This window comes from Peromyscus maniculatus, chromosome 20 (genome assembly GCF_049852395.1).
Source record: "Peromyscus maniculatus bairdii isolate BWxNUB_F1_BW_parent chromosome 20, HU_Pman_BW_mat_3.1, whole genome shotgun sequence".
Lineage (NCBI taxonomy): Eukaryota > Metazoa > Chordata > Mammalia > Rodentia > Cricetidae > Peromyscus > Peromyscus maniculatus.
The window spans coordinates 53215404-53242155 of record NC_134871.1 but is presented as its reverse complement, the minus strand read 5'-3'; the positions used below and the strand labels follow the sequence as shown (position 1 = coordinate 53242155).

Genomic DNA, 26752 nt, shown 5'->3' with positions numbered 1-26752 from the left:
CCAGCTAACATCGGAGACCGATCTGGACTTCTGCCACAGATGTGAGGCCTTCCCCCAGCTCTCTCCCGTCTCTGACTCCACCCATAACTCCTGACTAGAAAATCTTAGGGTTGAGCCTGGTGGTGGTCATGTAGTTGTGCCTCTCTTACATCTGACTTTAGGGTAACATGAGGAAAGAGGGGGAGACAGGGGAAGGCGACAGGGATGGCGTCTAGGACTCTCAAGGCCCAGGGGCTCCCTGAACCTTCACCCTGCTTGTGAGCTGTTCCCTGGCCCCCCGCTTAAGCCTTCCCTCCATTTCTGGAGACACTCGTCTCTGAGGTAATCTGATTACTTTTGCCTGGCATTAAGTCGCAGTGTCTGCTCCTCGAGGATGTAGACTCGTAGTCATGCGCTGCAGGTGCTGGGCCTCTAAGTGTTGACTGTGGCTGACCAGAGGAAGGCTAGCCTGCCAACTGTCAGAACCTAAGGGGTCAAGGAACAAGAAAGGAATGAGGCATTGCTGGCGGAGGCCCAGAGCCTAGAAAAGAAGCAGGGTTGTGTGCAGGCTGCTTGGCTAATATTAGGGTGTGGATGTGGCTGAGGGAGCCTGTGCACCGGAGTCCTGGAGCACCTCTAGGGAGGTCCAGGAAAGTCCTCTGTGAACGGGTGGGATTAAGAGTCTAATGGAGACAGCAGCGACTGTCCCTAAGCAATCTGTGCCCATAATGGTTGGCATGTTTATGTCTTCCTATGCTGCCACAATCTATCAACGGTCCCAAGTTCACAAGCTGCCTCCGTTTTACCAAGTAATTCCTCGTTTCCTTCGATTCCTGTGGCCATTGGTGATGCAAGATCTTGTCATCCATTTGATTTTCATGTGGGTTTCGGTTTTCTTTTCTTGAGACAGGGTCTCTTTGTATGGTCCACGCTGGCCTGAGAACTCCCACAATGTTCCTAGCTTCACTCCTGAGAGCAGAGACGTACACCGCCACGCCCATCTTATCTCCCAGTTCTGGTGACTCTCAGGCCCCACTCATCCATCTGTCCAGGCTGCAAAGCATCTTCAAAGGGGCTAGAGTTCAGAGAGCTGTCCTGGAGGCCAGGATCCCGTGCGGATGCAGGGGAAGTGTCCGTAGGGCACAGATCATGCTGTTATAGCCTCCGCCACAGGGCTGTCCAGGGTACAAAGTTGCCAAGTGAGGGTCAGGATGGCAAGTTGTTCTGATTGACAGTTTGAAGTGAGCCATGTGTCTCCACACGAGCACCTGTACCTTAGCTGGAGCCCAGGAACAGAGGCAGGGTCCACCCCATGACAGCTTTCCAGGTGGCTGCTCCCTGTGCCCGCCCCGTCTCATCTTAAGGCACTCCTTCTTCCATAGGCCCAGGTGAGGGCCTACATCTGGCCGGATGGATAAGCTCATGCGCCTGGCACTTCTGACAGGATCCCACCTATTCACAGGTGCTGTTATTTATTGGCACAGATAAATTATTTACCAGTTTGTGGCTCCTGCTGTGCTGGCAGATGGCGGCTGTTTACTTGTGTAAACAAGATGCAGCCTCGCTGCATCTCCATGCTGAAAGTAACTCGGGTCAGAATGCCGCTTTAAAGAGTGGAGACAGAGAGGGCGGGGCTACCAAAAGCTGCTGCCCTGCACAGCGCGGGGTCACCCAGGGAGGCTTCTCAGCGCCTCCCCGGGCTTCCATCCTTCCAAGCCAGCGGAGAAAACATCACAGGATCCTGCCAGCCTTCCCGGGTCCCCCACAGGGGCCACAGTCACAGAGGCTGGGGTGCCCGAGCAGCGGATCCTTTCCCACCCTTGAAGTTCCGTGGTTCTGAGAAGTCCAGTAGGCAGTTGGAGAGAAATGGCGAAGAAGCATGGGTGAGGCCAGACGCTCATGGCATTGCTCTGTGGGTAGAGGGGGCGTAGTCAGGGATACCAGAAGCATTAAGTAGGAAAGGCAAGAAGGGGCCAGAGCAGGAGGCAGATAGGGCAATCAGATAGGCACGGATGCTGGAGGCAGCCACTGCCCAGGCCAGGGATCTCAGTCGTCCACAGTGTCCTGATCTGCTTGGCAGGCAGAACAGCCTAGGCATCCTCCCTCCCTCTTCAGCTACAGCCACCACTGTGCCTCACAGAGGCCTGTCCAGGGCCAGCCGCACAAGATCTTTTTAAGGTCTCTTAAGTGTCCCTCATCTGTAAGTAAATATAAGCTTAATCCTTGAAAATTAGCTGTGGTGGGCATGGGGATATCTCAGCCATTAGGAGCACGTGCCCTGCTCTTGTGGGGGGCCCCAAGTTTAGTTCCCACCACGAAGTCAGGCAGTTCACAACCGCCTGCAGCCCAGCTCCTCCGAGGGCACCCACACTCATGTGTACTTACTGCTCCCCCCATGTATACACATCATATTTAGAAATAATAAACGTAAGTCTTGAAAAGGAAAAGTATCTGGGGCTGGGAGAAGGGACCTCCATGCTTTCTAATTGCACCTCCGCAGACTGGGGTCTGTTCTTCTACCTAGACTTCCAAAATCGGAACTAAAGCTTACTAATTGTTTCCTTCCTAAGACATTTAATGTCATTTTATACTTATATTCTGCTTTCCCAAACCCCCAGAGAGGAAACAGGCCCTGTGGGCTTTGCGTGCTGGGGGAAAAAATGATTTCTCTTAAATCTGAAAATAAAATTTCTGAAGACCCCCTGCCGTGCAGCTGGGAGAAATAATGTGTTGTAAGAACTGTTAGACTGGATGTGAAATCACAGACTTTCGTGGCATCTTTGAAGCACTGAGAGTCGGGGTGGGGGCCCTTGGGAAGATCCTAAGCCCGTCACTTCTGAACACAGTTGTTGATTCTTCTTTTAAGGTATAAACAGAAAGTCGCAGATTCCGAGCTAGCCTGTGAGCAGGCTCACCAGTACCTTATCGTCAAAGCCAAAACCAGATGGGCAGACCTATCCAAGGTAAGGAAGGGGAAGGGAGCCAGAGCAGTGCAGAGAAGGAGAGACGGTGCCAGGTGCCCACCGTGTTGGTTCCTGCCTCTCTTTAAATACTCCCCATCACTCTGAATGGTCTTGGCTTTGTCTCTAACCAAAACACCATCAGTGACTGCGATTATGATGATGTTATTGAGATATTTCTATTACTGTTTGTAATAGAGATGGTATAACTATAGAGACCTAGAACATTCCGCGTCTACTTTTAACAACGAAGGAAAGTGAACTCAAAGGTGGAATTAATTAACAGTTATCAAAGATGCTTAAAGATACAATAAAGGGCTGGTGAGGTGTCTCAGCAGGCAGAGGAACCTGCTGCCAAGTCGGGAAGACCCGAGTTCAATCCCCAGAACCCACATTGTGGAGGGGGAGAACTGACCCCTCCAAGCTGCCCCTTGACCTCCACGCTGTGGAGTGTGCACCTGCGCACAAAGATGTAGAGGGAAGAAGTTGCTCGTGGTGGCATGTGCCTGTCGTTCTAGCATTCTTGAGGCCCAGGTAGTGAGGTCACTGCGAGTTCATGGGCAGACTGAGGCTACAAGGGAGGTCTGTGTCTCAGAAAAACCGAGAGTTCACACTTGTCTTCCCAGCTCTAGGAAGTTGGAGGCAGGGGGATCAGGAATTCAAGGTCAGCCCAGCTGCAGAGTGAGTTTGAAACCAAACTGAGATGCATGAGCAAAGATGGAGAGGGAAAGAGATTACATTTTTGTGGTTTTCAAATGTTTAGTTTGTTTTATTAATCTAAGAGAGCATATTTTTCAAGAATGAATCATTTTAATTTTATGCCCCCGAAGAGCACCAGCCTGAAAACATCACCTAGATGTTTAATAAAAATCTGTATGTTGACAAAGACAACAAACAGCCCCAGAGACACACCACTAGATTTTTCCCAGGTAAACTCTTACCTTCAGGGCCACTGGTGGGAGGAAAGTGTGGAACTCGGGAGTCCGTGGAGAAGTTCCTGATGTTAGCTCCGGCTTGGGGAGGATTTTAAAGTTTAAGGGGAAAATCAACAGGCATCTTTTTTTATTTGTTTGTTTGTTTTTGTTTTGTTTTGTTTTGTTTTTTTTGAGACAGGGTTTCTCTGTGTAGTTTTGGTGCCTTTCCTGGATCTCGCTGGCCTCGAACTCACAGAGATCTGCCTGGCTCTGCCTCCCAAGTGCTGGGATTAAAGGTGTGTGCCACCACTGCCCGGCAGCCAACAGGCATCTTAAGAGCTGTTTTATCCCATCTTGACAAGATGACAGGAGGTGCGTTTCCAAGGCATGTGACCCCCATGAGCAAGCTCATAAGTTGTGGTGTCATGGATATCCAGTGTGACAATGACAGTAACAGCTGAACCACGGGACAACAGGACACAATGGGCAGAGTGGGTTCTCCCCGACTCTAGGATGTGGGGTCACCAAGGACACAGTGACCTCACTCTAGAAAGGAGGGTCACAACTGCATGCTGGAGTGTCTTCCCTCTGCCTTTAAGGGGGACCCTTCCATGTCTGATTGGGTCTTTTACCCTTTTGTGGCTCCTGCCTAATGCAGAGTTCTGCTGGATTCCCTAAAGTCTGGTCTACTTCTCCTCCACACTGTGTCCTTAGAGAGTGGGCTGTGGCCCAGTGAGGCAGGCTACACCCTCCTTCCTCTCCCTCCTCATTGCCAGCCCCCCTCCAAGGTGACAGGCCCACCTCCTCTCCTCTCCCTCATCACTACTGTGACCAAGAGTTGCCCATTTCCACCTGCTGTGGCTGATCTTCCTGGGCAGCTCCTGGGTCCTCATGACCAGGTACAGTTGCCAGCTGTGGGGCTTTTATAGCCGTCCCTTGTCTAGTTAAGGGAGCTCCCTCCTGATCCTAGTTTGCCGAGGGTTATTGTCATCAGTGAGGGTCAGGTTTTATCCTGTACCTCTGCAGCTGTTGAGACGACCAAGTGACTCTTTCCCCTTCTGTCCATGTGGTGGATCACGTTGGAGGATTTTCAAGCATTGAACCCGCCTTGTATGATGAAGCCCAGCTAGCCAGGGCATCCGGTTTCTACCCACGGTTGGTGCAGTTTGCTGGTACACGCTTGCCCTCAGGAGTGATGGATCTGAAGTTGACTTGTCCCATGCCGTCTAAACGCTGGGCTCACAGCGTGAGGGAGGAAGGGTTCTTGTGTCTCCCTGGCCCCTTGGGCTTTCTGCCCTGACAAACGGCACCTGTGTGTCTCCAGCCCCCCCCCCCCCCCCGGGCCTCACTCCTCTTCCTCCTCTAACAGCCAGTGGTGGCTGTTTGCCCAGGTGTTCACACGCTATTGGGAGAGCGCAATGCCTTCCAAGATTCCTGCATGCCAGGCCTATGCTAGAACCCATTGCTGTTAGCTTGGCTATGTTTACGCTGTGACTCTTCTGGGGTGTGGGTATGGAAAAGGCAAATATGTAATTGAAAGAGAATTAAAAAGGAGTCACCATGCAGCCTTCATCTGGATGGAGGAAAAGAATTTTATCTTGGGCCGGCAGACAGCACACTTGTGCAGAGACCAGACAGAACAGATTCTGGGTGTGGAGTCACCGTCCAGCTCTCGCCCGCAGCACCCTGCCCTCACATGGGAGCTTCCCGTTCCAGCAGGGGTAGGATTATCTCCTTCGGTTTCAGTTCACATTTTGTTGCTGATTAATGAGACTGTACATCTTTTCATTAATGGGGCTTTCTGGGAAATGCTTGCTGGGGTCTTTTTTTTTTTTTTTTTTCCTTTTTTCCTTTTTGTGCCCTGCCTTGATCTCGGTGAAGACCTTCTCCCCTTCTCCAGGAATCAACAGTTCAGGTCTTGAAATGCGGAGCAGCTGTGCACTGTGTGGGAGGCATGCCTACCTTCACCTCTTCTGCATGGTGACCAGGTGCCCCTGCATTTCCTTGTCAAGTCCACCTTTACCTCACTGCCCTGTAGCTCCATCTCCATCCTCTCCCCCACCCCCACAGAGCCTTGAACACCTTATCTGACCAGTGACCAGTTTGTCTGTCCTGGTCCCCAGTTCTGCATCTCTCCTGTTGCTTAACTTATGAATGTGTCTTAACACATGTTGGTTGTGGGTAAGATGGAATCCAGGCCCTCGTGTACGGGAGGCAGATGCTCCACTGCTCAGATGTCCTCCAGCCCTTTTGATACATCCTGGCTAGCGAGTAGGCAACTCCATGTTCTTGAAGAGTTTTTTTAAATCATTTTCCAAGTTCCATTAAAATATTCAAGGTTGGGGAGACAGCTCAGCTGATACCCTCTCAACCTGGCAGCCTGTGCCCTTCATCCCAGCACTCAGGAGGCAGAGGCAGGTGACTATCTGAGAGTTCCAGACCAGCCTGGTCTAGGCCAGCCAGGTCTACATAGTAAGACCCTGTCTCAGAAAAAAAAAAAAAAACAACATATAAGACCTGAGTTGGATCCCTAGGACCCACATTTTAAAAAGCCAGGCATGGTGGTCCATGTGTAATCTCATTGCTAGGGGATGCAAGGATCCCTAGGGTTTGCAGTCCTTGCTGGGGCTCAATCAGTGAGCCCCACATCTCAGTCTCAAAAACATAAGGCAGGCAGCACCTGAGGCCTGGCACCCAACCTTAACCTCTGGCCTCTCACACCTCCATACCTACACCCCCACACCTTAGAAACAGAAACGCTAAAACTACACAGAGCAGTACCTCAGAGCATTCCAGAAGCTGTCGACAGCCCTCTCTGCTGCGTGTAACTCAATACCATCTTCTGTTGTAGAATTTCATAGAAACAGATAACGACGGCAATGGCATTCTCCGGCGAAGGGATATCAAGAATGCACTGTATGGCTTTGACATCCCCCTCACCCCAAGGGAATTTGAGAAGCTTTGGCAAAGGTAAGTCCATCTGCAGTGGGGCTGTTCTCATCTGTCTGGCTGTGCAGTTCCTCACCAGGGTCTCAGGGGAAGTGTCCTGCACATCCCTCACCAGGGTCTCAGGGGAAGTGTTCATCCACATCCCTCACCAGGGTCTCAGGGGAAGTGTTCATCCACATCCTTCACCAGGGTCTCAGGGGAAGTGTCCTGCACATCCCTCACCAGGGTCTCAGGGGAAGTGTCCATCCACATCCCTCACCAGGTCTCAGGGGAAGTGTCCATCCCTCACGAGGGTCTCAGGGGAAGTGTCCATCCACATCCCTCACCAGGGTCTCAGGGGAAGTGTCCATCCACATCCCTCACCAAGATCTCAGGGGAAGTGTCCATCCACATCCCTCACCAAGATCTCAGGGGAAGTGTCCATCCACATCCCTCACCAGGGTCTCAGGGGAAGGGAGGTGGGAATGGGCTTCTGTGATTGCATCTAATCCTGTGTCCTGTGTCATCCTTCCTGGTGGAAAGTAGCTGTGTCTGTGGGGTGGACACACTGGTCCTCAGGCCTCTGAAGAACTGGCGGGTAGCCCCCAGCAGCAGTACTGAGTGGAGAGATTTGAAGAGTCGTAGTTCAGGCTCCTGGTTCCTCTGCAGCAGACAAAGAGATCACAGTGCCCCCAGCTCTCAGGGGACTCCTTTGGCGGGATGACAAAGATGAAGGCAGTCTGCCCAGGCCTAGAGGTGGCAGCAGTCTATGCCAACAAGCTGTTTATGGAGGAAATCCACAAACCTTGACAACTTAGAACAGTTTTCGGTGGGGGGGGGGGGAGCAGCGCTCTTAAACTGGAAGACTTGGCATTTTAGACTCCGTGGATTTGAACCAGGCCCCTGTGTTGATGCCTGAGTTTCCAGTATACTAACAGTGCGGTGTGCTCTGAGCTGGCAGTGTGGCAAGCTATGAGCTAACCGTGCCGTGAGCTATGAGCTAACAGTGCAGCGTGCTCCGAGTTAACAGTGCCGTGAGCTATGAACTAGCAGGCAGTGAGCTGTGAGCTCTGGTTCCGTCTTTGAGTGACTTCTTTCTTCAGTACATGCTGGTCAGCCCTCAGGTCCCTAGGATGTGGGCACCAGCATCGCATGCCCCCTGGGGGTCATGCTCACTGAGTGATACATTCCGTTTTCAGCTTTCCACCTGCCCGTGGTGGAAGACTTAAATACAGGCAGAGTCTAGAACTGGGTGTATCTTCGCTGCCTAACTGACAAATGCAGCTTGGGGTTACCACGTGGGAGGCTGGGACTTCGTGTGTTCAAGGGGCAAAGGTAGACTGGAGAGCTCATGGCTGCGTCTGCCGCATGGGATCTCTCCTTAAGAAGGGGCCATACAAGTGCAGGAGAATCCAGGCGTGTGTACCTCCAGTATCCAGCAGGAACAGAAACTTAGACTTCATTCAAGGAATGGAGACAAAGATGTCAGAAGGTCTGGAAGCCTAAAAGGGACCAATGATGTTCCTTGGGGACCAGGAGCCAGAGGAAAAGCCGAGGAAGGAGGACTCCACAGAGATCTCCAAATTCCACCCAAGTGCCAGGGTCCAGAGGAAATCAGAGGTGTCTCTTACAGACCATAAAACTGCCTCCACCCCAAGAGCCACATCTGGATGCTGCCACAGAAGCCGCCAGAGTCCCCGTTGGCCCTGAGCTGCCGCCACCACTGTCCCAGCAGGACTCTGACCTCATCTGCCACCCCTTGGTCTGGATCTCCTTGGAACAGCAGGGTGAGGAGGCACAGAGGTCCTGCCGAAGGATGAACAAGGAGAGCTTTGGGGAGGGTGTCACCTTTCAGGGCAACCGCTGCTGGAAGCCAGGGCAGCCAGAAGACAGACGGCAGGACTTCCAGAGAGGAGGAGGTGTGGCCGTGCGTGGCAGCTGAACTCCATGGAGGCCGCCAGCTCACAGTGGACCGTGTCCTGAGGACCAAGGGGCAGTAGGAAAACAGTCTGGACAGACAGACCCCCGTTCTAGAAACCTCCCTGGGCTGCAGGGAGGAAGGGAGTTGCAGGGAAGAGGCTAGCCTGGAGCTCAGAGGCCAACTGGGCAGGGCCCTTGGTTCCACGCAGGAGAAGGCTGAAGGCTCTCCCGGAAGAGAGAGGAAGGAAAGGAGGCAAGGGTTGAGGATTCAGGAGGTAGAACCAGCCTTTAGCAGCCTGGAAGTGAGATGAATGAGAAGGCAGAAGCTACCCGGGCTGTGATGCACAGAGCAGCCCACACCCTCAGCCACGGGGCGCTGGGCTCCACCGGGACAGTGTGGGGTACTGTGCAGTGCTCGTGGAGAATACACAGCATCTGCAGGCAGAGCCGTTAGCCAAATGGAAATTCAGATCAGAAAGAGTTCTGATTGCTCAGGTGAGATCAAGGAGAGCAGACGGCAGGCATGTGGACTGGATGTCGCCTCTTCATCCCATATCTGCCCCCCCCACCTCCCCTCCCCCCCACACCAGCTTCTCTCAGAGCTGCGGATGAAAACAAGCCAGATCGCCACTTTTGCAGCAGGAGGCGCTGTGAGCAGTGGTCCGGGACACCCCCTCAGGGGTTCTCAGGACATAGGCAGCCTCCTCCAGCTATCCTAACACTAGATTGTACCCAGAAACAGCAGGGAGCCGGTGAACCCTGGTGCTGACTGACAGTGTAAGGGAGGCAGAGTGCCCCACCGGTCCTGATGAACAGGACCCAGGAAGTCTGGAGCAGCTTGGGCCCACATGATGCCTTCCAGCTCAGGGAGTCTGGGTGTGTCCCGACAATACCGGAACAGGGAGAAGGCAGAAAGGCAAGGAGAAAAGCGGCGTGGGTCTTCTGAAAACCTGCCTGTTGGAGAACACAACAGATCCGGGGGGTAAAAGGCTTTCAGCATCCATTATTCACTCGACACTCACTTGAGCCTATGAAGTGCACTTCTTAGTGCCGTAGATTAGCCTGGAAGGGCCTGCTTTATGCTGTGGAGATACATTAATAAACTGACCCCAGATCTCGGCGGCTCAGGGTCCTCCATATTCCCCTCTTCACCCAAACTCCACTGTGCGCTGGACGTTTCTTGAGGACCTCTCCCTCCTAGGAAGTGAGGAAGACTCAGCTTTGGAGGCAGCTTCAGCATCTCTGTGGGTGCTCGCCCAGAAAGTGGGGACCGTGGAGCTGGAGGGCCACACACGGGCTCATCTCGTCGCCAGGGCTGGCACATAGGGATCGGGCTGGCTCTGGGGGTTGATGGTACAAAGTAGCTCTGGAGCTGTGAGCCTAAGCTTCCAGGAGCAGCCTGCACAGCTAGACTTCAGGGAGCTCCTGAGGACCCCTCATCATACATGTGCTCACCTTCAGTCACACTGTCACTCCGGAGACTCTGTCTAGCCCCTGATATTTCCAGCTGAAAGTCAGCTCTGCCCACAGTGTCCACGCAAGCTCTAGGACAGGACACCTAGGCTGAGCCTGAATCGGCAGCCATTGAACCCATGAAGCTGGGGATCGGGGAAGTGCGTCTCATGAGCGGAGTTTCTGGAAGGAGCTGAGGACGTGCCTCTTACTCTGGAAAAAAGCCTAAGATATCAGCCTGTCCAGGACCCACAGGGTGGGTCGGGGTGGGGCCTCCCCTGGAGTGACACTGTCGTTCTGAGGCCTTCAAGGCCTTACTTATTCCATCAGGTGGGACTCAGCTGACTGGAATCCAAAAGCAGCTTACTGGAAACTAGGAAGAAAACCTGTTATGGATGTGTTGTTATGGTAAAAGAGAGGATGCTGTAGGAACGCTGCTGCCAAGTCAGGAGTTCTGTGGAGACCAGCAGGCATGGAGACGAGCCGATGTGGAGACCAGGAGGCCCCATCTAGAAGCTGGAAAGTACTCAATGCTGGTTTATGCTCAGTCCTGGCAGGCAGGGCCTTATGTCGGGTCTTAGTTATAAACTAGTGCTTTTACAGTATGATGCTGTGTGTCAGTATTCAAATCTAACCAAGCCCTCCGAAAGAAGCCATGCTGTAGGCCATCACTCCCGTTCTCCATTACCAGGAAATGAGGTGGCCCCTGTCATCACTGAAGGCAGAGTGAAGCCTGGATGCCCTGCGTCGATGTCAACTGGGTGACATCTAGACACGGTATGACCCGAGATGGAGAGGCTCAGTGGGCAGGGCCTGCATCTGAGAAAAGAGGATTGGCTGGGGCAGAAACATGCTACCCACGAGGCCCAGCATGGGAACCTTGCCACAGGCTGCAACAGTGAAGAACTCCAGCAGGTATAGAAGGAGTCTGTGCCCAATGGCTCTGTGCAAGGCCAGAGCACTACACTTGGGAGAGTAGAGGATATGGCCTGGCACAGAATGGGGACCACATCAGAGGCCACCTCACCTATTGCAGTTCTGTCGGGATTTGCCAAATGTGCCCGGTGGGCACCCAGCCTGGGAAGTTGGCCACTTTTCATTCTCAAGAGCCATCAAACCACTCTCTCTAGAGAATCCCTCACATCCTAGCTGCACAAGGTTTCTGGTTCCTCTCCACGTGGTCTGGGTCATCTGCAGGACACATCTCATAGCCTTGACCATGCCCTTTCCCTCTGGTCCACGGTACTCAAAAGTGCCGAAGTGTAAGGGTCCAGTGTCCACATAGCACAAAGGACTAACTCTCAGCAAACCTGAGCCATGGATGAGCATGTCTGAAGGTCCCATGCGTGACTGATGACGGTGCACACCAAATGGGCAGAGTCACCTGCCTGTATCATGCATTCATGGCCACTGCTGTGTGCAAATGCAAGCTTTTATGGGGCCTCTGTTCAGGACACGTTTTGCTTGGCACATCTGTTGCACAGCCATTTTAGAATTCAACCTTTATAGGCAGTTGGTGTTTTTTTTTTTTTAATGTTGCACAGAGGATTGCATAATGAAGAGTGAGGTTATGTAAGCAGAATTAGCTCTATGATTATCCACATTCAGAGCAATATTTTTTTTTGCAACTGTGCAATCTGCTCCTCCATGTCTCCGTGATGAGAAGAGCCTGTTTGTGATCTTCATTAATAAAGTAATTAAGAAGTGCCTTTTCATTCAGCCCAAGTGTCACGGCAGAGAGCAGGCTGTGGGGGAAATCTGTGCCTTAGAAGCACACTGTCTCCATCTGGGACACACACACACACACACACACACACACACACACACACACACACACACACACGGGTCACGTGGTTGCAGCAAGCCTGCCTTGGGCCTGTGAGTTGGGAGCAATGGATAAGATATAATGGTGCCTTAGGAAGCTTGCGTGCACTAAGAGACATGACCAGGACCCAGCACCTGGTAGAGCCCATACTTGGCTTGCAGCCAGCAACAGCAAATGCAGACCCTGCCTGGACGTCCCCATAAGCATTAATTGTTCCTTGCTAGCCCTTAAGAATCCAAGAAAGATCAGGGTCATGGGACTTTAGACCTGGAAGGATGGAAAGGGTTCCCCGTGGGGTGGACCATGTGCTCTGCCTGTGGGGAGAAGTGGCAGAGCACAGTATGGCCATTCTCGGGGTGGGGGGAGGGAGGTCCCTTTGGGTACCACGCAGAGTGCAGAGCGATGCCTCCTAAAACCAGCATGGTCCCCTCAGGGGAATTGGGCTTGCATGCCTTAAATGGAAGAACCTGTCCCTTGTAGCTCCTAAGTTACTCGAGGAAAACCCACATCTGTAGATTTCCCCCTTTTCCTGGGTGAGCTGTGGGCCAAGATCTTTCTGTTAAAAACAAATGCCTCAAAAAGAAAAAAAGAAAAAAAAGAAGAAGAAAATGGTCAATTTGCCTTAAAAATTTTTATTGAAGTAATTCTATTCTATGTGAATAGCATCAGGAGATAAAACCCCCATTATTCCTTTTTTAATGAATTATAATTCAGAAAAATCTTGATAACAGAAAATGACTTAAAAGGCACAATGCAGAGTTCCTATCTTGTTTTCCTTCTAGGCTCTCTCGCTGGGTATGTGTAATTGGCGTCTCTTCAAAGTGGGAACAGGGGCTTTTAACATCCTTGAATCAAGTGGTATTCATTTATTGAGGCTTCAAGATAGAACATGCTTCCTGAAAGATTTTCTCCTAGCCCTTAGCACAGCTCCATTTACAGGGAGGGGGCTGAAATAAAAATGTGTGCACAGGGGGGTTCAGGTTTCTGGATTTGCCGCTGTGTTCCCACAAACATGGCAGCTGCGTTATTGGGGTCCATTCTCTTAGGGCGGGTCACTCTGATGATCGAGTTAATGTACTTGTGGGTCACCTAGAGGTCCTGTTAAGTATAGGTACAGATAAGGTCAGAGGCACGGGCTGAGACTGTATTTGTGATGAGTCTGTTGGGCTTACTTGTACCTAGCAAGGAAGAAAACTTCCCCAAAATTGCTGATGTGGTCTTGGACCCTGAATGCCAGCCCCCCTTCCATGCCACTGATGACAGCATCATTTTTGGTTTTTTTAAAGCTATGACACCGAGGGAAGGGGTTACATCACATACCAAGAGTTCCTGCAGAGACTTGGCATTCGATACTCAGCGAAGGTCCACCGGCCCTACAAGGAAGACTATTTTAACTTCCTGGGTCATTTCACGAAGCCCAAGCAGGTCCAGGAAGAAATCCAGGAGCTGCAGCAGATGACTGAAAGGTGGGTGTGTCAGCATTGGGGGCTGCTTCTGGATTCTGTCCTCCTTCACCCAGACAGTGAAGGCTGTGCTGGCCGGACTTCTGTGAGGCTGTGACATCACACACCGCTTGTAAAGCCTTAGAAATCAGCTCTGCCGAAGAGCCATAATACAGGAAGCTTCCCAGTGTCTTTCCCCAGCCAGCCACACCTCACATGCTCTTTGATATTTTATTAGCTCCCCTTGAACATCGGCCCTTCCTGGCGGTGCACTGCATGGCGCCTGCACCCCACTGTGGCCCATCTAGAATGTAGGCACCATAGGATGTCTGTGACACCCCACAGGCGCCAGGTAGGCTCCTTTAAATGACTACATGGATGAATGAATGGCTGTGGTTTGACTCAGCACTTCTGCTTTGAGGATGTATCCCCAGGATAACCCAGAGCTGCTTAGCAATTACACTGGGTGATCACATCTTGAGTCAGCGCGCAGGCCTTGGGGAGTAGGACCTGGTGTCTGCCTATTGAAATGATTGCTGGGCCGGGCAGTGGTGGCAGTGCACGCCTTTAATCCCAGGCAGAGGCAGGCAGATCTCTGTGAGTCTGAGGCCAGCCTGGTCTACAGAGCAAGGTCCAGGACAGGCTCCAGAGCTACACAGAGAAATCCTGTCTCGAAAAGCAAAAAAAAAAAAAAAACCACTGGAATGCATGAATAGACCAGGATGTCTGTGCCTGAGCAAGGACAGGGAGACACCAAGTGAAGGTGAGTCACTGGATATGTAGCTCAGCTGTGGCTCCTCTTGATTTTACCTATGTGTGTGAGTCTGCCCCTTGCTTGTCATTTCAAATGGCGGGACTCAGCTCTCCACCCCATGCCCTGCATGGCACCCGAGGTAGTGGAAAAGGGGGTGCTGAAGAACGCCTAGAGGATGCAATGAAGCCACAGACACAGAGCAGAGTGGGAATGAGGTGGGCTTAAGAGGCAAGCAGGTGGAATTTACCCCTGGATTATGTCGAAGTCACCGCACCACAGAAACTGCAGGCGGAGAATCGAGTTTGTGAAATTCAGTGTAAAATACGCACAAGGTTGGTATAAATCAAATATGCCACAAACGGATGAAAAGTGGAATTTATCTTCAGCAGACAGGGCTGGCCTCATTACCCACGAGGGTCTTCACTCCCGTCTCTCCCCCCACGTGTGAGTAATGAGGCTCCTTGGCCCTTCTGAGCGCATGCGCTTTCTCTCCTCTGTGCTGGTGACAGCTTCAGGGATGAGCTGGAGATAGACGCGCTGTGTGACTCTACATTCTGATCCTTAGGACCAGATAGTTCATGCACACTTGCTTGACCTCCTGCCTCAGTGGCACCACCTTGCCAGAGAAGACAAACACCTGATCAGCTCCCTTTTCTAAAATAAAATAAACCATCTCGGCCCAGGCAAGCATGGTGGTGCCTGCTAGTAATCCCAGTGCCGAAGAGGTGGAGGAAAGCGGGTCACTGGGGCTCACTGGCCAGCTGGTCTTAACCTGGAGAGTTGCAGGCCAGGAAGAGACCCTGTCTCAAAGTGATGGCTTCTAAGGAGCAGCACCCAACACCACCATACACACCTGCACACACATGTAAGCTATTGGCTTGCAGGAATCAAATAATGACTGCCCATCGGGGTGGCTGGCTTTCGGAGCTCAGATCAGATTGGTAGATGAATTGAAGGAGGAACGGAGCAATAGATTTTTGTCTCGATCGCAAGGAGTTGATTTTGCTGAGAGCGCCCTGGTGCATGTTGGAGGTGAAGCAGGGGCTTCTGTGGTCCTGTATCCGTTCTCCGGGCCTTTATCCTGCTCTGCAGAACGAGTGTCAGAAAAGCCACAGCGAACATCCACCCGGCACAGACCCTTCTAGGATGCGCGTGGAGAGGGGGGCAGCTGAACCCTGAGCAGAGAAGGATGTGAACAGAATTCAGTGATTACAAGGTCATGGCCAGGTCCTTCTCAGCCTCCCTGGCCAGAGCCAGAAGAGGACAGGACCCCAGAACAGGACTGCTGCTCAGTGTGGGCCAACAGTAGCTCTGTTTGGCAGCTTTCGTCCATATCTGCTCCAAGCCCTCATTTACTCTGTGCACATGTTTACTCTGAAAGGGAAATAATTGCTGCTCAGAAGACAGTCCAAGAAATGCTGAATGCCTCCATTTTCTAAAAATATGTATCTCCAAAAACTGTTTTGATTCTCTCCACTTTCATTCGCTTTTCATTTTGAAGAGCTAAGTGGGGTAGCATCGTTGTGGTGACAAGCAGGGGCTCTGTAGCATGGGGCTGAGTCCTCAGGACACTGAGCTGCCCACGGCAGGTGCTGTTGGCTGCACTCAGGACACCCCGCAGGCCCACCTGGGCTGGATGCCCAGTGTCAGGAGCCCCTTGCAAGATAGGAGACCCACAAGGGAAGGGCCTGGACCTCCACATGGCTTCTGCCAAATGCCACTGCCTCTGCCGACCAACCAAGGCCACACTACAGCCTGCCGCTCCTGTGTTCAGACAGTCTTGGCTCAGTGGTTTGTGTCCAGGCTTGCTCAAGGAGCCACCCCACAAATACCAAGTGGAGAGGATGGACAAGAGCCAGAACAGGTGGAGTGTTTAGAACAGATAGCCCATTCTGTCCGCTGAGGGACAACCAGGAACCAAGATGGCACCCGAGCCCACCAGGTAGGCGTTTTCCTCAGTGGCTTAGGAGGAAGATGCTCAGAGACATGGAAGAGCGACAGTGACAGGATTTAGACAGTCTGTCACAGGCCACGCTAAGTAGGGGAGGCAGGAGAACGCATGCGCAGGTGTGTGCTGTCCATGTGGAGGCCAGAGGTCAATCTCAGCTGTTGTACCTCAGAGGCCATTCTCCATGTGCTTTGAGACAAGGCCTCTCAGTGACCTGGAGCTTGTCAATTAGGCTGGGCTGGCTGACAAGACCCAGAGATCTGCTTGTCTGTGCCTTCCCAGTGCTGGGATTGCATACAAGGCCACCATACCTGTCTTTCTCTCATGGATGCTGGGGATTAAACACAGGTCCTCACATCTGCATAACACACACTCTACCAAGTGAGCCTGTTCCACACTGCTCCCGTCCACTGAAGTCGGGAAAAGTCTTCCTCAAGAGTAAACCACAGGGACTGGAACACGGGCTGCAGGAACAACCCCCGAGTCCACACGGCCCGTCCTCATGTACCCAGTGGGCTGAGGCCCCCTGGCAGGGCCACCGAGAAGATCCTGTGTGTCAGCACACTCTGGGACCATGGCTCCTGCTTTGTGAGTCACACACAGGTGGGTGGCCTGGCCTCTAGGAATGGAAACACCTTATCCGAAGAAGAAGAAGCCCGGGCTGAGAGACAGCTCACCAATTCGGAGCACTTGCTGCTCTGCCAGAGGTCCTGAGTTCTGCTCCCAGCAGCCACATCACGTTAACCACAACTGCCTGTAACTCTAGCCCCAGGGATCTGGCACCCTCTGCTGCCCTCCAAAGGGCACCCACCTTCACGTACCCACTCACATGTAGGCGCACATGTGCAAAAAAAAATTATAAATTGTAAAACATAACTCATAAATTGTAAAAATAAGATAAAAAGATGAGGTGTCCCAGGATGTTCCTTGTTCACAGTACTGATGGTCCCTTGGGCCTGTCCATAGCCCTTGCTCACTGTCCCCCTCCAATCCTGTCACCTGGGTGTTGGCCAGCTAGTACCCTGTGAGACCAACTCCAGTGTTCAGAATGGCCGTCCACTGCCGCTATGGGGCTTGGTGGTTCCTCTCACCAGCTCTTTGTCTTTCCTACCAACCCGCAGTGCTGTGCATGTGTCCTCTCCACATCCCCAGACTTGTCCCTTCTTCGATCCTAGTTCTGCTGAGGGTGCCCAGCACCCACAGCAGCCCATGCCCATAGCAGGCGCACACAAGCATTTATTGAGGGTAGAGGCGTTTTCCTCACCTACCAAGTGAAATTCTTGGTTCCCTTTGAAAACCGCCCACTCTAATACAAACACAGGCCCGGCATTTCTCCAGGGCAGTTTTGCTAACGATAGTGTCTGGTAGCTTTTCTCCAGGACACCTTGTCATGTAAACAGTGCGCCAAGCCTGCAGAGCCCCTTCCAGATTAGCTCCTGGCTGAGCAATCAAGTGGTCACAGTAGAGTGGGCATCTAGAGTTGCTTTTTTTCCTGGCTTTAGGTGTCTGAGGTGGCTTCTCTTTCAGGGAGAAACTCCTGGGTCATTATGAGGAGATCAGCAAGGCACTCAATGTGCTAGACAAATCCAAGACGCCTGCACCCCTCTGCAAGGTGCAGAAGGTGCTGCAAGAATGTGGGTGTCCCCTGAAGGAGGAGGAGCTCATCAGTCTTCTGAAGAGGTTGGCTGCCCTCCCTCCCTCCCTCCCTCCCCCCCCCTCCCTCCCTCCCACTCACCCTCTTCTTCCCTTCCACTGGGGTGGTATGCTGTTCTTTTTCCTTCTCCTCCATCTACTCACACAGCCTTTGACCTTGAGGTGACCTCCACTTGTTGCTCTGCTGTTCTGTGTTTTAGCCAGAAGCAAAGAGACCAGTTTGACAAGGGCTTAACTTCTCCCAGTGCCCAGTTCCCACAAAGCAGCAGCCCTTTTGCCCCTGGCCCTGCCCCTGCCTCCTGCCCCCACAGTCAACAGCTTTTAGCTGGTGGCCTTGGAACGGAGCGTGTCCTTTTCTAGATGGCAAGCTTAGGTCAATACTTCTTGATTCATTCATTTTTTAAACTTGCAAGCATTGTTGACAGCTAAGGAGGACATGGGCTTTAGTCTGTGTCTCCACTGTCTCCCGTCCATCCTCCATTTCCACCATCTCACACAAACACACGGAACGTACTGCACAGTTGTCTGTGTTGCTGGGCCTGACTCTGGGGGGTCCACAAGCAGGATATACCTTCTGGTAACCAACCTTCACTTTTCCTCTCTACATAGTACTATCCCCAGGGTCATGTGACCACTTTTCCTGTTTGCTTACGGTCCTAGTCCCTTGTCACCTCGGATAAGTCGCCAGCTCACCCGGTAACAAACGTCTCCATCCAGCATGTCCAGCCTCCTAAGGCATGCTGTTTTGTGTTCTGTGATTTGGGGGAGTTCTCTTGACTTAGCTCATTAGTGAGTTCCTTTCCTTTGTTCATCTTGAGGCTCCTGTTGCTGAACACTGGGCCACCCTGACTTGATCCCTCAAAGGTCTCGATCTTTCTCCATTAATTTGTATCTCTTACTTTTCACTCGGGATTTTGGGAGGGTCCTGGAGGTTCTCACTGCCAACTCTTGTTCATCCTACTGCCTTCCAGTATTCAGTGCTCAGGCTTGTCCTCTGGGTGTCCTTGTCTTGCAGCGGGCATCCTGTTCTCAGTTCATGGACATCCGGTCTCATTTATCAGAAATAAACAAACTTTTTCAAAGTTTTCTTGGTGCGTGTATAACACAAATCTTAAAAGGTCTTATAATAAAAAACCCAGAGCCAGATATCAGGGTGAAAGCTGAAAGATTAGAGAAGCAGAACAGCCAGCCACTAGTTCTTACCTCTACGAAACCCTCAGCCTCAAGAGAGCCAGTTCCCGTTTCCTCATGCCTTATATACCTTTGTGTGTCCTGCCATATTAGTTCCTGGGATTAAAGGTGTATGTCACCACTGCCTGGTTCTGTTTCTCTCATGTAGCCCAGTGTGGCCTTGAACTCACAGAGATCCAGACACATCTCTGCCTCCTGAGTGATAGGATTAATGGTGTGTGCCACCACTGCCTGACCTCTATGTCTAATTTAGTGGCCGGCTCTGTCGTCTGATCCCCAGGCAAGCTTTATTGGAGTATACAGTATATCACCACATGTGTTTGTGTGGTGGGTAAAGGCACTTGCCGCCAAGCCTGGCCGTCTGAGTTTTATGTTCTGGGTTCTGGAAGGAAAGAATGAATTCCCACAGGTTGCGCTCTGACCATGCATGTACATATGTACTCATGATAAATACATCAATAAAAATTTAAAGTCTTAGCCGGGCGGTGGTGGCACACGCCTTTAATCCCAGCACTTGGGAGGCAGAGTCAGGCGGATCTCTGTGAGTTCAAGGCCAGCCTGGGCTACCAAGTGAGTTCCAGGAAAGGCGCAAAGCTACACAGAGAAACCCTGTCTCGAAAAACAAAACAAAACAAAAAAAAAATTTAAAGTCTTTTAAATACAGTTTTCTTTCCCTGAGAAATCTTTCCTCAGTGTTACATTTGCAACCGTCCTTCATGTTGGGCGTGCCTTTCAAGAGCATGCTTATGTTACCAGGGATGCTGGGAGAAGAGTAGAAGGGAGTTCCCCAGAGAGGTGAGTCTGTCATGGTTCAAACTACAGGGAAACCTGACACATTATCTCCTTGGACTCCCTGGGGATGCTCAGAGTTAATGAAGACTAGTGAGTTGTCAGATTAAACCTACGGCTGTCTGTCTGAAACTCTATCCCTGGGAATCCTGGACACCGTGGGAGGACTGTGGAATCACTTAGTAGGCTGCCCTGGGCCAGACCCCCAGTATATCCAGTTCCCAGCCCCGAGTTCCCTTCGGAAGGACAGTTGCCCTGGAGACAGAACTTGAGGTCTTAGACCTCTCAAATGTTCTGGCTCCTGCTCCTGTCTCCCATGTGACTTTTTAAAAAAAGATTTATTTATTATGTACACAGTGTTCTGTCTGCATGTGTGCCTGCATGACAGAAGAGGGCACCAGATCTCATTACAGACGATTGTGAGCCTCCATGTGGTTGCTGGGAATCAACTCAGGACCTCTGGAAGAGTAGCCAGTGCTCTTAACCTCTGAGCCACCTCTCCAGCCCCCATGTGACTTCTGGCAAAGAGACTGCTGTGCCACGCGTATCCCATGTAGGGACACTCTGCACTTCCCTCTGCTCCTTTCATGGTCTTTCTTTCTGTCTTTGGTATCGATCATGTGGTTTGAATCTGGTGTGCCTGGGTACAGGCTGGTCTGCCAGTTTGCAGCTGCCGTGCCTGGGTATAGATTTGCCTGTGTTTGCCTCGCTTCGTGGACCTGTGGCTTGGTTCCTCCCATTTCTCCTGGAAGTCTCAGCCATGATTACCAAATGTGGGCAAGGCCACCGTAGTTTCTCCCTGCTTCTGCTGTAGGGCCCCTGTCTGTCCTGGGAGTCTGTGTCTCCCTTTCTGCTTTCTCGGCCCCTCTCTTTTTGGCCTGGGGTCTCCTTCCCCTCAGAGCTCATGCTGGTCATGGCTGTTTTAACTGCCCTGCTGCTGGTCACACTATGGTGGGGATTCTTGCTTTTCTCTTCAGACTTCTAGACTTCTAGAACGTTGTATGACTGTTACTGACAGCCCGGCACACTAAATGCATAGAGGGAGGGAGGGAGGCAGGTGTCTCTGCCTTGACGTCCATGTGACTCTGGACAGGAGTTGAGCTGTTGGGTGTTGTCTGTGTTACCAAAGCCGAGGGCTGCAGGTTGCTCACACCATTTGTCTCTACTGTTTTTCTGGGTTTCTCTAGGAAGCGCTTTGAAACGGTGCCCAGATCTTGGTTGTCATCTGTGACCCTTCCACTGTTGGCCTGTGGTAAGGGATTGTTGGTCAAGGGTTGGGTTCTGTGGTGTGATGGAGCTGAGCCCGTGGCCCTGGGCTGCCCACCCTCAGGCCTTTTATAAAGCCTTCCTTCTCTCCGTAAGCAAGACAGGAAGTCTGTCAGGGCTGCAGGCAGCTCAGCTGGCCTAAGTGGTGCTCAGATGAAAACCACGTCGGAGACAGCTCTGGTACATTCACAAGGATATTCTTAACCTTTCCAGAACATGAAGGACCTTTCTCGGGTCTTCAGAAAGAGAAGCTGGCAGGAGTCCTGAAGGTAAAGCCCACAGAGTGCTGGGCACTGAGACTGGGCCACTCATCGACTCAGCTGGGCACTGAGACTCCCTTGCACACTCAGCCTCTCCAGCAGAATCCTGCTAGCCCTGAGTCTGTCTGTGCATGTGCCTGTCTTTCCAGATTTCAGGGCTACATTTTCACTGTGACCTCACTTCCCTGATGGGCCCAGGGAAAGTCATAGGCATCCAGTGTGTTCAGTTTCTTCTTGACGGACTGAGGGCCACGCTGCTGAGTCTGCTCACAGCCAAATCTTTGATTTCCTGATCCCTATTCTGCCTTTTCCAGAGTCCTTCCTGAAGTAACTTTCTAGAAAAGGATAAGCAAGTACGTTTCCTGTGTTATTTCATTCTGAAATGTTTTCCCTCATACAGATTGTTAGCTTGTACGCACAAGGAAGAGAGTAATTTTCCTTTCTGGTTTTAAAAACATTGCTTTATTATGTACATGCTGCAAGAAGCTTACTGCTAGTGCGAATGTGTGAGTGTGTGTGTGTGTGTCTCTATTGTGTGTGCATGTACATACTGTGTGTTGTATGCATGTGTATATTGTATAATATAGTGTGTGTTTATATATAGTATATATTATAGTATATATGTGTGTTGTGTGGTGTGCACATGCATGTATGTTTATGGTATGTGTGATGTGTACTTCATGTGTGTTTGTGTTATTTGATATGTGTATGTATATGTATGTATATATGGTGTGCATGTATGTAGTATATATATGCATATGTGTGGTATGTGTGTGGTATGTATGTATTATATCATCTATGTGTGTATGCTGTGTATATGTGTGAGGTATGTGTTTGTGGTATGTGTGGAGTGTGGGCATATGTTGTATGATATGTGTGATATGTGGAAATGGAGGGCCATACCATCTTGAACTGCTCACGTGTTCTCTCCTTTCAGGGTCTCCTCACTGAATCTATTTCCAGCTGAATAAGACTTGATATGTTCAATGAATAAATCATGGGAAAATAGATGCAGATAAATAATTAGTTAAATGCTTCTGAGAGATTCTTGTTAAATCGTAGTTAGACTTGATACTTTTATAAACAGCACAAAAGGCCTCGGAGCGTCTGCACTCCACCTTTCAATGGGTGATCAACTTTTCTGTGCCGGGAAGCCTTAATAAGGATCCATCACTCAGTCGCTTGTTCCTCCTCAAAGACCCCTTGATGATAAACATCTTGGCTATTGGTAATTACATGTAGATTATTCGTTCCCAGATCCAAAATAGACTTTTCTAAACCCTAGCGAGGAGGTTCGCATATGCATTTGCTTTATTGCTGCATTTTAATACTGCGCTGGCAGCTCCTCCCTGCACGTGAAGCGGCGCTGATTGTCTGTCTCCGTGGGTCCCTGTCACGTGATCCAGGCCACCGCAAGCAGGCTGGGCTGCTCTGCAGCTGCAACTTGCAAAGCCAGGCTCTCGCCTCTTCCTTCAGTCCCTGGAAACTTCTCTCCCTCTGGAGCTTTCCTATTCTGACGCTTGCTCTTTTCCATCTAGCTGATGGAAAATCCGGGCACTCAGGGGCCCCAAGAACTTAATCACAGAAGTAGCAGCCTTTTGTTTGTATGCACACATGTGTGCAGGTACACACATACACATGGATGTTGTCTGCCTTTTATTATTATTATTATTATTATTATTATTATTATTATTATTATTATTATTTTGAGATAGGGAACTGGCCTATAACTCACCAAGTAGGCTATGCTAGCAAGCCCCAGGCATCCATGTGTCTCCTCCACCTCCACACCTAGCCTTTTGTTTATGTTTAACAAAAACAAAGACAGGGTATAGGATCAAATTCAAATCCTTGTTCTTATTCAGCAAGTGCTTTTCCGTCTGAGCCGTGGCCCCAGCCCAGGAGCTGGGAGCATGAAGGCATGAAACTTTACTCTGTGTCACTGGTGTCTTTAATAAACGCACTGGGTGTTTGTAGGAAACTCTCCAACCTTGCTCAAGTTATTCTTTCGGAATTTAAAGGGAATTGTTTCCCAGTCTGAGTTGAGGGCACACAGGGGCTGTCATTGCGGCGTGGATGTCCTTGTGGGGACGTAGACTGAGATGGAATTTTTACCGAGGAAATAATAAGCTAGATAGGTTTTTGCACAACAGCCTCGGAGAGCTTTTGGCTTGACAATCTCATTTCAGTCAGACTCGGGAAAGAATCTAGTGTGTCTGTCTCCGGTGTGCTCCTTCTGAGTCCCATGGCCACACCTCCCTGCACACCCCATAGTTAAGGCCACCGCTATGACAGGAACTTCCTGTCCAGCTTGCAGCTCAGATGGCTGAGGCCCAGTGAGTTCTGCTATCCTCCTCAGGCAGTCCTCCCACAGATGCCCCAGGGGTGGGCCAGCACCTTCCATCCAGCAACCCTTGCTGCCTCCTGCTCTTTAAGCTCTGAGTCCCAGTGCCCAGCCGTCAGGTCCTAGGTCTTCAGGACAAGGCAGCCCATGGCCTCACCTCTCAGTCTTACTTATCATAGCCCTCACTTGGTTCCTCTTTGTGGTGGCATCCATGTGCGCACATCAGAAACCAGCACAAGCGGGCATGTGCCAGCAGGGTGGGCACCCTCCCTTCCTCTTCAAATCATTCTCTCCCCCCCACACTGCCCCCGTATTCAGCAACTGTTTGTTGAATGAATAAGCATTTTTTTTTTCAACGAATCTCTTCTTTTCTTTTGTGGGAGAAGCTTGGGCATCAGTGTGCACAACAGTTGCATCCATCCCCTCGACTTGTTGAGAGCACTTGAGATCCACAGGACAAGCAAAGCTCAGCCGAAAGAAAAAGACGAAGGCACACCGGTCAACTTTTCCAAGCTGAACCCCGAGGAGGTGGTGAAGAACATGCAGGCCATTGTGGACTCCTCCCAGCCTGCTTTGGTAAAGGTATGGTAGATTGCAAGGAGCCCCGTCCTGTAACTCGCCTCCGTCGCTCCCAGCGGCTCCAAGCCCTGTCCAGATCCACCTCTCCCCAGTCTCCTGAGCATCTGCTCAGTCCAGGTGAGGTTCCAGATCCGAGCAGCTGTGCCTCCGCGGTTAATCTGTAAAAAGCCACCCTGACACCTCTCTGCCCATTGAGGTGGATTCAGCAAGCACCAGGCAAGCTGAGGCCACAGAGCCAGGCAGAGAAGACAAGAGGGTCAAGGGACAAGCTGGGGTCACAGGGCCCGCGGGAAGATGAGGCCAACACCTCAGGCTGTGTTCAAACTTCCACACCTGTACTTTGGCACACATGTGCCCACATTCGTACACACACGTATAATTTGTTTTAAAGGGCAGAGAGGCTGGGCAGTGGTGGTGGTGGTGCATGACTTTAATCCCAGCACTCGGGAGGCAGAGGCAGGCGGATCTCTGTGAGTTCGAGGCCAGCCTGGGCTACAGAGGGAGTTCCAGGACAGGCTCCAAAGCTACACAGAGAAACCCTGTCTTGAAAAAACAAACAAGCAAACAAAAAAGGGCAGAGAGGCTGAATGGCAATGGTTCACACACCTCACAAGCTCTCAGTGTGCTTAAGCGAGTGACCCATGGGGATGAGTGATGTTAAAGTGGCCTTCAAACGATTGAACAGGACAGGATGTGTCACAAAGATGGCTGTGGAGGAGACCAGAAAGCCATGGATTATCTGAGGAGAAGGGTGTTTGGCTGCTCTCCCCTGGGTGCCCCCATTTGCATGATGTGGTGCCTCAAGCTATGCTGGTGATTTGGAAAGAGTGATTTGGAACTATGCTCCTGAAGGAGTGTCCCCAGCCTGGTCCACAGGTGGCTGAGGTCGTCATACCAACCCCAAGGGACAACAGTCAGCTCAGACTAACAGATTGCCAAAGGCCACTAGGACCAGGTGCATGAGGCCCTCACCAAGAAGAACCCCCCCCCCCAACACACACACACAGCATCATCCCAGCCTCCACACCAGGAGGGCTTGGCTTGCACTGATGGAGGCCTCCAGAGCTTTGCAGTCATGCCCCTGCCTGCAGGGTGCTGTGGTGGGGTACCAACCCTCATGAGAACCTATGGATTTTCTCTCTCCTTGAGCACAGCCTACAGTCTGGCGTCATTCTTTCTGTTCTACAGGAGGGGGAACCGAGACTTAGGGTGAAAGAACTTGCCATAGCCTCACCGGTCATAGGTAGCAGAGTTGTGAACATGCCTGGAAAGAGAAAAGGACCAGTCCATGCCCTTTTCTAAATCTGGGAGCCCTAGCTGGGCATACTGGCTCACATTGCTTGGGAGGCTGAGGCACGAGATTTGCCACAGGTAGTAGATTAGCCTGATCTATGTAGAAAGAACCCTGTCCCTGGAGAAACGTTGTAGAGAAAGATACAGAAAGGTGGATTTGGACTAGCAAGGTAAGGAGATGCCACTGAACTTGGCCTCCATCCTACTAAGCCAGCACGCCAGTATCTAGCTCTCTGTGAGGACTTACTTAGCATCCCAGGTCATTAACCAGAAGCAAAGGTAGCTTCACAGGGTAGCATCCATGCGAGCTGTAGGAGGCCGGGCATTCTCAGGCTTGTCAGTTTCAGGACCAGCCAAGTCTCCCAGTTTCTGCACGTTGGCCCTTTTTTCAGATTTCTGGAAGCCCCATGCAGGAAACAGAACTCCATGTTCAGGGTGGCTTGTTCTTCTTTGGGCCTCCAGTGGCACAGCTTGGCATCTCTCAGGATGTTTCTGAAGCTGGGGACCGTGGGCCTCGGGAGGAACCACAGTGGTTCCTTCTGAAAGCGCTCTTTGTGGGGCATGAGGTTCTGTAGCAGAGAGTACAGGAGGTGAGCTGTGGAGTGGAGGGAGGCTGAGGGGAGGGAAGAGAGGGAGGGGTGAGGCTGGTTCAGGATGGCCACTAGAGGGGCATCCAAATACCTCGCTCAGTGCCACTGCAGATGCCACATACCTGTCTTGTTTCCAGACAATAGAGCAACACTGTGCCCTTGCAATGTCCTATAGATTTCAAAACCCTTTCCTACTCAGCTCCCACCCCCGTGCTGTGGCCAGCAGACTGAGTTTCCACACAGATGCCAGGGAGCTTCTGGCCCCGTGGCCGGAGGGAGCTGGACCCACATCGCTTCTCAGCTGTTCCCCAGCGCGTCATGGTGCCATCTCCCCACACCACATGGCTTCTAGCATCCTCACGGCAGTACACACTAGCTCGTTTCCTGGCTCTTCTTTCAGATCGCTCTGCTCGTGGTTCCCACATCCTTGTACTCTCCAGTCAAAGACTCCCTCACAACCACCCTCAGCCAAGTCTACCTTTATGGAGAATGTGCTGAGGTGGAGAGAGATCTGGACTTAGCAGAGCAACTCAGGCCAGGACCAGGGCCAGGGACTGCCCCACGGGTGTCCCCGCTGTGCCCCACTGTGCCCCGCTGCCTCAGAGGCTGCAGGCTGAGAAGCTCTGTAGCATTTTGTTTACATATTCTCCCTGCTCCCAAGGTGT

At 51.4% G+C, this 26752-nt stretch overlaps 1 protein-coding gene across 4 annotated transcripts in view; it reads left to right on the top strand.

The window, feature by feature from the left end:
- Efcab6 (EF-hand calcium binding domain 6) overlaps nucleotides 1-26752 on the top strand; it is a 203392-nt gene that overhangs the window by 146148 nt on the left and 30492 nt on the right. For 3 of the 4 annotated variants that reach the window (XM_042264721.2, XM_042264722.2, XM_042264720.2), the window contains 5 exons: nucleotides 2846-2942; nucleotides 6705-6823; nucleotides 13265-13444; nucleotides 17650-17802; nucleotides 24012-24207. In XM_042264721.2, the coding sequence (XP_042120655.1) occupies nucleotides 2846-2942; nucleotides 6705-6823; nucleotides 13265-13444; nucleotides 17650-17802; nucleotides 24012-24207 (745 nt within the window). Of the gene's footprint in view, nucleotides 1-1569; nucleotides 1863-2845; nucleotides 2943-6704; nucleotides 6824-13264; nucleotides 13445-17649; nucleotides 17803-24011; nucleotides 24208-26752 lie in introns of those variants that run through there. The other variant, XM_006980252.4, reaches the window with a different exon arrangement.